The sequence below is a fragment of the Fundulus heteroclitus genome, chromosome 11, assembly GCF_011125445.2.
Source record: "Fundulus heteroclitus isolate FHET01 chromosome 11, MU-UCD_Fhet_4.1, whole genome shotgun sequence".
Lineage (NCBI taxonomy): Eukaryota > Metazoa > Chordata > Actinopteri > Cyprinodontiformes > Fundulidae > Fundulus > Fundulus heteroclitus.
This window is the reverse complement of record NC_046371.1, coordinates 26919331-26931251: the sequence shown is the minus strand read 5'-3', so window position 1 is coordinate 26931251 and position 11921 is coordinate 26919331. Positions and strand designations below refer to the sequence as shown.

Genomic DNA, 11921 nt, shown 5'->3' with positions numbered 1-11921 from the left:
TTCCCAAACTCTTGGGGAACCCCAGCAGTGGTTTTGGCCTTTGGATTCTTCTATGGTCATTTAGGCCCAGTCTCTCTTATTTTGTTAAATTATCTACACTGACTTAAACTCAGGCAGATGAGGCCTGTGTTGCTTTAGATGTTCTGGATTGTTTTTGAGGCCTGGATGAGTTTTCAGTGCGGGTCGCTGGAGTCCCAAACATTAGAAATGGCTTTGTAACCCTTTTCAGACTGATCAACTCTCCAGTTCTTGAATTTCTTTAGATCGGGGCATGATGTGTTGCTGTGAAGATCTTTGAGCCTACTTCATGTTGTCAGAAAGGTTCTATTTAGGTAATCGAGCCTCAACAAATACACCAAAAATGAAACTTCAGGACTTCTGATGCTGAGTTTGATTTTTTTTTTTTGGAGCACATCCCTGGGATATTGGTAGACACCCCATTGCAAAACATTATGAAGACGCACCCGCTGTCATCCCTGCTCGTTTAACCAGTTTGGTCCAGAGACGTTACCATGGAGCCAGACAAAAACAAAAACAATCCGACTTTTGTAAAGATTACAGAACTTTTTTTGTGTGGAAAAGCAGTGGTGCGGTTGTTTCCAGCGGGTCAGACCTAAGCCATGCCCAGCTAACAGCCGTGCAGCCCAGGCGCTGGCTCTAGGCACACCGCATATCGTGCGTCCTCCATAATAAGCCGTCTGTTATCTTTGCATCGAACATGAGGGTTATCCCATGTTGAAAAGTCATTAATTAAAACCAAGAGTTTCAGTTCCAAGGCTGATTAAAAGTTGCCAAATGTATCTTATTTTGTAAACTGAATTTATTAACGGATTTGAAATAGTTTCTTTATTTAAATGGTTATGTTATGATAGAGAAAACAGGGTTTACAGCTGTGACTAAAATTCAAAGCAAAAAAAAAGAAGGAAATGATGCCTCTGGGAGTTCATAATCTGTTATAAAATTACTTTAATTTTAAAGTCATAACATATATGTAATCTATTACACATATAAAATAAACAACTATGTAGACTAAAGTATTTTTTCCACATTCTATAATACAATATATATATATGTATATATTTGTTTCTGCACTGAAACTGCAGAAATGACTATACGCCAGGGTCTTTTGTTCATGTCCTGGCGACTCTTACACAGAAACGATCTGATCCGACTGCCCACTCAGATCCGAGGTGCCAGTCAATATGTTACAAATCAGAAAAAACATGTACAAGTTAATGTGATCAAACACGCATTTAAAAAAAAAAAAAATCCCTGTGAAGAACACCAGTCAAAAGGTAATGAAGGGAAGCCAAAAAACCAAGAAGGGCTGCAGCAGTCATCGTCATGGAGAAGGTGAGCGGCCAGATTATTTACACCCTTCATCAAACTGGTGAGATTAGTCTCATGCATCTGAAACCGAATGATTTTGGTTTGATACAGATTAACAGATCGACTGACCCTCAATCAACACAGCAAGGCAAACCAAAATACTTTGTCTATTCTCTCTGACTGATGTGTTTGAATGACAAATAACCACGTTTGCTGCCAGAAAGGCTGATATTTTTGCTAGAGCGACATTTACTTTGTCACAACTGTTTGAAAACTTACAGGTAAGCCTTAAAATTATTGGAATATTTTTGAAAACTTTATTCAGTAATTAAACTTAGAAAATAAAACCCATGTTTACTGTATATATAGAGACTAATATATTTTAAAACTTGTATTTCTGCCAATGTTTATGATTGTGGCTTACAGCAAACTAATTGAACTTCAATTAGAATATTACATAAGAAAATTAATTAAGGATTTTTAATGGGTGTGGTGAGGGCTGTAGAAGCACTGACTCCCTCCACTATGGGTCTTGACAATCATTCTTGAGGCTGCATTTATCCACCATGTTTTCCTTCCACTAAACTTTCCATTAAAATGCCTGTATACCGCACTTGGTGAGCAACCCGCTTCTTCCGCGACGTCATGTCAAGTCAGGAGCCTCGCCAATGATTTTTAAGCCGTAACATTTCTGTACATTGCTCTCACTTTTCCGAGAAATACATTAGGGTTTTTATTAACTGTAAGCCATAATCATCACACTTACCAGCAATAAAGGCTTGAAATGGCCTATACTACTTTGAGAATTGAATCAATGTCACTTTTTTTTTTTTTTAGTGGAATTGCTGAAATAGATTTACAATTCTAATCAATACACCTGTAACGTTAACATTTTCATAAAAACTGTGCTGACAGGAAACAGAAACGCAGATATCTATGGCACCTTTTGAGCTGCTGGCACAGCTGGACCTTAGCGAACAGATTCATGTTTGAAAACGGGGAGAACGGTGATGAATGAAAATGCTCCACCCACAGAAACAAAAAAAACAAAACAAAAAAACAACAACCTTATGATGTTTACACAATTGCACTTTTTTTTTTCTTGTCATCTTTAAGTGTTGCTTGAATTACTGAACAACTGCAGCTGCAATCCGCTTGATAAGAAGAATACAGATTCTCCGTTTAATCTCTTCTCATGGTGAACCGTTGACTCTTCAGTTCAGTCTCTTTGGGAGCATCCAACCCTGTGCACCGCATTCCCACGCAAAAAACAAATAAAAATAAAAGTCCGCCGTAATCCTACTCTTCAGAGGACGCGTCTCGAGCATTTGAAAACAAAAACCAAAATTAAAATACTGCTAAGGGAATGTCTGGACATTTCCGTTTAAAAAAATACTTCCATATAAATTACATGGTAACATCTGCTTATAATACACCTCCATATAAATCTGTTTGGAAACACTTCCAACAGTATAAATTAACATTCTTCTCTCTCTCTTTCTTTTTCTTAATCGACATTGCACATAGAAAAGTGTAAAAACGGCACTGAACGTACATGCTGAGTGTGCTACTACGTCTCGTCGTGCAACACGGGCGGCTCTGGCGCTGGCCGGGCCTCTTTCACCTTCATCACTAAAAAAAAATCAACGTGCGCTGACACCAAACGCTCCATAAAGTGTAGCGACAACACGTGTGTTTCAGATCCAGAGCGGGGGAGTACGGTCTAGGACTTAAAATGTTACGATCATGAAGTCACACTGTGGTACAGGCAGTTTTTGTACAGTATATTCCGCTGATTGTCTTTATAAGGTGTTTGATGGGGCTTCTTGTTTCTTTCCTGGACAGACTGCAGCATCACACCCCGACCCGTTGTCTCTTAACCGCCATCAGCTCAACAAAAAACACTGACTACAAATAATTGCTCCTGAATACGACTGCTTGTCCCCACTGTAATCCCAGCTGAATGAGAACCCGATAAGTCGTTTCCCTTCACCCAACTAACCTAGCGTCTTTCAGATCTACAGATTCTCAATGCGAATGTTAAACTAACCAAAGGCTGCTGTGTTTTCAGTGTGAATAAAAATCGTTGCAGGCAATAATCTGACGGTTAGCTCACCTGCTTGGGGTTGGAAGTTTATCTGCCGCCACACGATGGGATGCAAACCCTCTACTCAATGTATTTATTTGTCCTGTTAAAATATGCGTGAAAAGCCTTAAAATAAAATGATAATTTTACTGCAGTGTGATAAAAGAAATCACCATTAATTTGAACTCTTGTTAGTAAATACTGTTTTCTGCTAAATCACCAGTACCAGAATTACTGACACACCTGCTCTTGACAATCTTGCCGACAAGACAGCGCTTAAGTCTTCTCCTTTAACGTTTCACAAGGCTGACCTAAATCGATGCGATTTAAGTCTGAAGAACAAGACCATGGAACAAGGTTGATTTTGAACCGTTTCTCTTTTATTTGGCCACTTGTTTTGGATCGTTATTTATTGCTGGAGTCTTTCAGAAGTTTATTTATAATGGCCTGATATTTTTTAAAGTGTTCATAACGCCATGCACTATATTAAGGTTCCCAAGGAGGGCAGGCCCTTCACAGCTCCTCCACCATACTCAAGGGTGGGAAAACGATTCTTTCCCCCTTTGACGTCATTGGTTTTACACCTGACCCCATGTTTTTCAAACGTGGTTGAAAAGGAGCAAAGCGGAGAGATTTCCGGGGAAACACTCTATAGATGTTGAGATGTGGCTGGAAAGAGGTGTAAGCTGAAGCGGGATCTGAGCTTACAAAGACATCAACACGTTGGTTGACGCTAAAATGTGATTGAATCTGGGGGCTACGATAAAAAGTTCAATTTTTAAGGTATTTTTCTGAGCTGGATACAGACGAGCGTCATCTAGCCCAAAAGTGCCATATAAATTAGTCCTTGGACAACCGGAGTTTAAAGTGCAACCACAAATGTACCAGTTTAGGTCCTGGAAGCTTTTTGCTAATTCCACATGTTTACGTCTCTGCTATAAAAGTCAGACTTTTCCTTAGCATCACAATCGCTCGGCATGCGTACGGCATCTGACGGTGCAACCCTCCTCGCTGTGAGTGGTGTCAAGATGAACATGGCCACTCGTCCAGCCTAGTGGAAAAGGTGATATTGCTGGGATCATTAACGCTACTAATGGATTTAATTTAAGGCTTTTTGCGCATCTTTACCAGGGCAGTGTGTTGGTTTCCATTCATGCTGCAGTTGGTTGAACAGTCCTGACCAAGAACTTACAATTTTCCTGTGTGCGTGGGGTTTACATGAAACAAAGATGGGGTAAGAACAAGGACAAGCATGTACCTCTGGGTATAGAGGAGCCATATCACATCAATATAAGCTAGTTTTAGCTCACAGAGTTAATGATTTCATCAATGACTCAGAAGGTAGGGACTTACTGCAAACATAATAGTGGTAAAATCACTATATATATATATATATATATATATATATATATATATATATATATATATATATATATATATATATATATATATATATATATATATATATATATATGTGTGTGTGTGTGTGCAATCTATCCATTAGAAAAATCTCTGCATGTCTTCTCTTCTAGTAACAAATGACGCTCTTATGAAAATATACCTTTTATATTCCAAACAGACCTGAGCTGGATTTTTAAAGCCATAATCAGGCACAACCTATCAAACCACAACATGAACGTCATTACGTTTGAAGGCACGATTCCTCCTCCCCGCCTCTCGGCTAGCTGAGAGCTGCTGCTGCTGCAGTGGTCGCTTTCCGTTTCTGAGCTCTGTGGTCCTTCTGTGAGACCGGTGGTGGAGCCGCTACAGCACCCCTCGCTCCTTCAGATTGAGGCTTTAAAAATCTAGATAGACCTCCGGCTTCCCGCTGTAGCGCGTTACATCAAACCCGCCCTTTGATAAAAGTGGTAGTCGCACCGTTTGTTGCGTCCTGTAAAGCTCTGCTGTAGTGACTGGACGTGCCTAAATCGTGGTTCTAGAGGGGACAGCGTGACTCACGTTTGGCTCTCTTTCTTTGGAAATAGTCTGAATACGAGCAGTTCACCATCACGCCACAGGAGGAGCTTGAGAACAGAGCAGAAAGTTTGGTCTCAGGTAAAAAATAAATAAATATTCTACTTTTGGGTAGAAAGGGGGGTACCAAAGTGCAAACACCTAAATGAGAACTTTGCTAGAAGAAAACCTCCACATGTCGTTAAAGTGTTTTTTTTTTTTTTTTTCAAACAGCTTTGATAATCCACTTGTGTTCACGGCTGTTCTACTGAGTGCAATGTGGCCTCCTGGCGAAGACCCGACACCTCAGATTGTCCGCGGATCTCGCAGGTGGCGTTGGGTCGGTGCAGCCTCTGCTAGTGGCGTCACTGTGACGACGTTGCAACCCGGCTCCTCCTGAATCAGGGAGCTTCACAACATGCTGCCGCCTGCAGGGCGGCGTCACAGAGGCAGATCCTCAGCGCTACGAGCAAGTCCTCAGTGCTACCGAGTCAGCATGTTCCTGAAGTCTGAAACGCTGCCTGCCTGGTTTTGGGAATGTTGGTACTGCCTTTGCTGCTGATGCTGCTGCTGCTGCTGCTGTGGTTGCTGCTGCTGCTGTGCCAGTGGCAGTTGCTGCGTTTGTGGCTGCTGCTGAATGTATCCCATGGTGCCTTGCTGTGGGACATTAGTGGTGTGTAGGAAAGCTGGAGCGGATCCTCCATGCACGAGTCCTTGAGCCATCTGCGGACACAGAAGGGAGCAGAAATGGTCCTTACATGGAGATGTCTCAGTAACTATAAACAGTGGCATGCAACGGTTTAACCGACCCTCTAACTTTGTCACATTTTTGGAACGTTACAACCACAAACCTCGGCGTGTTTTTAACTGGGATTTTATGGGAAAGAAGTAGTGCATAAGGCTGGGAAGTGGAGGGAAAAGGAAAACATTGATTTCAACATTTTTACATCTAAAAATCTGAAAAAGTGTCTAAGGTAAGGTAGGAATGCTTTTGCAAGGGCAAACTGTCAGAGCCCTCTAGACATAGAGGACCTAATATGAAATATTTGCCCTAAAATGAATGAAAATAAAATCTAGTATTTATTTCAAGGCCTTTGTTGAAACTAAACAGCCTATACGGCCCGTCAAATTTCTGTTCAGCTTATCCAAAACAGGGTGGCAGGGTAACAGCCAGAAACCTCTCTGCCCGGTAACAGTGCCCAGCTCCTTCTGGGGGATCCCAAAGTGTTCCCAGGCCAGAAAGGAAAGTCCCTAAAGCATGAGCTATGTCTGCACTGCAGATGTCCTCCCAGTGGGACATACCTCCAACAACTCAACACTCATCCTGATCAAATTCCTGAAGCACCTCAGCTAAAGTCTTCCAAGCCCCCCTGGCATGATAAATAGTAAAATTGGTTAATCGTTTTTACTTGTATAGCGCTTTATCAAGTCCAACAACTCCAAAGCGCTTTACATTACAGTCAGTCAGTCACACATTCACGCCCTGACGGTGGTGAGCTGTCAGGGTGACGGGACATCTTCTTATCTCCAAGTTGGAGCCCAGCCACCCTATGGGGAAAGCTCATCTCGCTCGTATCTGTGATCTTCATCTTTGATTCATGGTCCTTGTCTCATGACCATGGGTGAGCGTCGGAATGTGGACGGACCGGTAAATCGACAGCTTTGCTTTTTTGGCTCAGCTCTTTCTTTACTACGACAGACCGGAGAGGCGCCCGTATTGCTGTAGACGAAGCCGAACGCCGCATCCTTCCATCACTCCTGTAAAAAGGCACCTAGATACTTTAAACTCCTCCGTGTGAGGCAAAGACTGACCACAGACGCTAAGGCAGCAAACCTCCTTTTTCAGGTTGAAAACCACGGTGGTCCCTGTTACCCTACACCAGAGGTTTTGCTTCTGCAACCACAAAACCTGAGGCCCCTCTGGCCACTTAGTAAGCTGTTCCTAACCTGACAACAGCCAGATGCATGTTTCGCTCCGCCTAGCTCCACTCACATACATCTGGGACACCGCCATAGGAATTGCCTTTTTTGAAGGCTGGGGCTTATCAAAAATTCTTGCATATGATTGGATAAGCCACTTGTCTGTCATCTTTATCAGCGTGCTATTTCAACCACTCACACCGAAGCTAACCCGTGACGCTGATGAGACCGACGCAGGGAAAAATAACCCTTTTTTTAATGTGTTTGCGGCTCTAGTGGCACGCGTTTTATTGACAGTGAGCTGACAGGAAGAGGGGAGAAGACAGGCGGCAAAGCGCCGCGGGTCGGAGTCGATCCCGGGTGGACCGCGTTGAGGACTAAAGGCCTCCTAATATGGTTTGCGCTAACCGCTAACGGTTAGCGGCTAACCGCTCGTTAGCGGCTAACCGCTTGCCAAATCCGGTCGGGAGAAGGGCGAAAACATGGTTCCCACCAACAAAAGCCTTCAGAGCCGTTCTCTGATGTTCTTTTAATGAAACAATATTAGGTAGATTGGACAACACGGAAGAAATAGCAGCATCAATGCTAACGCTTGCTTCCTCGATGCAAGCCGCTACGTCACATCCAGGAAACACCCGCCCTGCGTCCTGATTGGCCAGACCATAAATTTGGTTGGGGAAATCACTTTCAACGAGCGATGTCCCAGATGTATGTGAGTGGAGCTAGGCGGAGCGAGACATGCATCTGGCTGTTGTCAGGTTAAGCTGTTCCAGGATCCCCCCCTAACGGACCAAAACACCTTCTCTTTCTTAATGGCTCCCATCGCCTCCACCAAAGGTTCCTCTGGTTGCCCACGATCTGTTACCGATCCACATAAAGGAGCTGCTGTGAGCGTACGCCGGCGTTCTGTACCTGAAAGAACTGCTGGGGCTGCGGGAGCTGAACGGAGTGCTGGGAGGCCTGAGGCTGGCTGTTGTAGGCCGACTGGGCCTGGTGTGTGATGAAGGTGTTGTGCGGGATCATTATGGGGGAGGTGAAGACGGGGGAGGGCACGAGCACAGCGTTGCAGTTGACCTGTTGCATGGTAAACGAGGTGATGGGCTGCTCCAAGCTGTACCTGGGAAGGGGAACAGTGAAGAGCTCAGCTGCCGTACCGCACAACCTTAAACAAAAACATGCGCTGTGTCCTGGGCGCTTACAGAGTTTGGGAGATGCCCATGTTGCACTGGGAGGGCTGTGAAGTGACGCTGCTGGTAGGAACTAGAGTCTGCATCGGCTGTTTGAGAAGCATCCTGCAGGAGGAAGCAGTCTGTCAAGTAACGCCGTGTCCGCCGCGTAAAAACAAATACGTCTTTTTTTTGTGTTGTGCTTTTTTTTTTTCGGGGCCTCTCACCGTAGTTGTCCATCGTGGCTGAACTGGTTATCTGTCTGTCTTTGGTTTGTCTCCTGCTGAGGCCTCGTGTTGGTCTGGGAGAACATCATAGGGTTGCTGTAGAAGGGCGTCGTCAGGCTCGTGTTCGTCTGCATCGGTAAACTCACTGACTGGGTCTGCCGGCTCCGAGCGATCCTCTGCTGAACCTACGGCACCGAGAAGGTAATGTGCAATGAGCACCTGAGAGATGCTGCACACCTATCGACGTCACACACTAAGAACTTTTACACAGCGACTTCTCAAGTACGTAAAAATAGGCTTGATTTGGTTTTCGTTACTATCCGAATGATCAACATCAATCAGATGTCCCAAATTTCAAGCTAAACCAATGAAAAGCAGAAATCATGATGACTGAAGGTAACTTGTCATCCTCACTATCATCCTCTTAAAAAAATCTGAGAGCAGAAGCTATGGAAATGTTGTGGGTTGCAATCAGTTTTATTTCTACTTCTCCATGTTCCCATTTACCAACCAGACAGAGAAAGTAAGATCAAATGGTAAATGGACCGAACTGGTCTAACATCTTGACAGGCATTCTCTGCCATAGGACTTGAATGCTACTGGAGAAAAAAAAGCTAAAAATAGCCTTTAAACTATGACAAACTGGCATCCTTAGCTTTCAAATCCTAGATTTCAGCATTAAAGAATATCTTTTTACAAATGTGCAGCTTGTGTTGTTTAACCTGTGTGGACGGTGAGGTGTTTTCTCTCAGAGAAGAGTGTGGAGATGAACTGTGAGCCCCACAGGTCGCTGGTTTCGGTTGGCCTGAGTGCTGCCTGATGACACCGGACTGGTTCTGGTTCTGGTTCTGGTTCTGGTTCTGGTTCTGCTGCGCTGGCCTTCCTGGGCCCTGCTGCTGCTGCTGCTGCTGCTGCTGCTGCGATTGGGCCTGACTGAAGTCATTTTGGATAGGCTGCTGTAACAGCATCTAACACGCAAACACAAAGAAGAGAAACCTTTTTAAATCATTACACACTGAGAAGAGTTGGTTTTTAAATATTGGCATAATACTGTGCTCCAAAAATATAATTTACGTTTAAATTGGGTTATATAGGTCAACAACAAAACAAGCTAGTTTATTTAATTATTTAAATCCAATTGCAAGAAATGGAATAAATACATGAATAATGATAATAACTAAAAAGATAATTTGACAAAAAATGTATTAAATGCACCATTAAGTGATTAAACGTGAATGTTGTCAATGAAAAAAAAGAAGGTATGTGTTAAAAGAGCAATAAGCAATCTGCCCCCCCCCCCTTCTGTTGCCTCGTATGTGTATATTTGCTAAGAATGAAAACACAACAAAACAGCATCACCTTATCACCTTTCAGAGGAACATGTGTAGTGAAGAAGTAAGTAACGCATCACTTTATAATACTGTTAGCAAAAGAGTGATTCAATCCACTAGGCGTGCCCCCCGCCATTTTGTGCCTGGCGGTGGCATTGTACGGGCAGGGAGGGGCTAAGCCCTGAGTGGCAGCCGTTCACGTGCGCATACATGAATGCGGGGCTGGCCCTGCTTTGTAAACAAAAGACTGGAGATCATACCATGCTCCATCTAAAAAGATACCTTTAGTTCTTCACAAAACTATTTTCTAATTCTTTCTATCTAAAAAAATAAATTTAGCTCATTGCTCCTTTAAAAGCAGATGTGATTTTTTTACTTCATTGTTTACTTAATATTAAATGGATCCTGTACAACAGGAACCGTGACAATATCATTTAAAAGAGTCAGTTGGGCTTGTTAAACAGACATCTGATTCCTGATGTGCTGCAACATAGGAACAGAAACTATAGATGCATTTATATATGTATTTATTTAGATCATGCACATATATCCAATTTAATCCAAATGATTAAATATATAAAGATTTAAGAATTCCCTAATGCACTGTGACAGTTCTGGCTTTTGATGGACTAAAACCCCTTCCCAAATCAATTGATTCAATGTGGGTTACAGTGTGTTATAGCTAACCTTTGCACCTAGAGGGAGACAAACTTCCTTTACTGTTGAAGATTTGGTAGCAGGCTGAATTCTCCCCACCTGCAGATCCAGCTGATTTACAAATGTTTTACTTCATTCAGGCATCTAATTAAATATGTCTGTGCTTGCTTCATTGAAATTTTTGAAATGTTTTACTGCAGATAATCTGTCTTCCAATACAAAGTGCAGTCATAAATTGGTTCCTGCAGAAAGACATGGACTGAGCGTAATCTTTCTTTTGAGAACAGTTGCTACCTGTAGATTAGCCAGATGGAGCTTCTCCTTAATGTCGTGCAGCTCCTGCTGCTGCGTCTTGATGTCGGCCTGCAGAATGCGCGTCCTCTCCTCCAGTTGTTCTTTCAGCTGGTTCATTACGCCGAGCTGAGGCTGCTGCAGCTGATACGCAGAAGACTGCTGCTGCTGCTGCTGCTGCTGCTGCTGCTGTTGTTGTTGTTGTTGTTGCTGCTGCTGTGGTTGCTGTTGTGATTGCTGCTGCTGTAGAGGGGGGGGAAAAAACACGGGAACAAAAAGCAGAAAACTTGATTTCTACATCGCAGATTTTCAGCAAACCACTTTATGCTGGAAAATAAATTGGGTAAGAGGCAAGGTGCAGTTTTAATGACAGACAAGCACACACAACACTTCACTCGCAGTCGCATATTAACCTAAGACGCGTATTCTGCTCAAGCACCTGGAGAAAATCAGCGGATGAAAAAAAAAAAAAAAAAAAAAAAACACAGACCAGGGAAAAACATGCAAGCTGAGCACAGTAAAGCCTTTCTGCTGTACTAATCTCCAGGGCACCGTGCCACTCTAAAAAGCATCCCTAAATATGCCGATAGTTAATGATCATGAGTGAAAACATTTGAGGAACTCCAGAGCTGACTCAAATCTTTTAGAATTACACAGCGAATCTGCAGTCCGACCACAAAACAAAGACACATCGCTCTGGTTTGTGATCTCCTCCTGTCCTGTTTTTTTTTTTTTTAAATCACAATCCTCTAACTCCGGCCAAGAGTCAGTGTAGCAGCAGATGAAGTAAACCCACATGAGGCAGCAGTCATGGCAGCCAGATACTGTACACAGGCAGAACCAGCGTAGAGTAACAGGCAGCAGAGCAAGTCTGAACACTGACCATCGTGGAGTGCTTGCTGCAGGTCGGAGAAAGGGAGAGGCTCATTTTGGGAACTAGGTCAGAGGAACTTTGTCTCTG

At 43.2% G+C, this 11921-nt stretch overlaps 1 protein-coding gene across 3 annotated transcripts in view; it reads right to left on the bottom strand.

Annotated features, from left to right (window-relative positions):
* Positions 1 to 4870: 4870 nt before the first annotated feature.
* Positions 4871 to 11921, bottom strand: part of npas2 (neuronal PAS domain protein 2) — a 57037-nt gene continuing 49986 nt past the window's right edge. For all 3 annotated transcript variants that reach the window (XM_036143309.1, XM_036143310.1, XM_036143308.1), the window contains exons 16-21: positions 10964 to 11203; positions 9404 to 9649; positions 8682 to 8866; positions 8488 to 8580; positions 8201 to 8405; positions 4871 to 6091 (exon numbers count right to left, since the gene is read on the bottom strand). In XM_036143309.1, coding sequence (XP_035999202.1) covers positions 5852 to 6091; positions 8201 to 8405; positions 8488 to 8580; positions 8682 to 8866; positions 9404 to 9649; positions 10964 to 11203 — 1209 coding nt within the window. In that variant the 3' untranslated portion in view covers positions 4871 to 5851. The remainder of the gene's footprint in view (positions 6092 to 8200; positions 8406 to 8487; positions 8581 to 8681; positions 8867 to 9403; positions 9650 to 10963; positions 11204 to 11921) is intronic.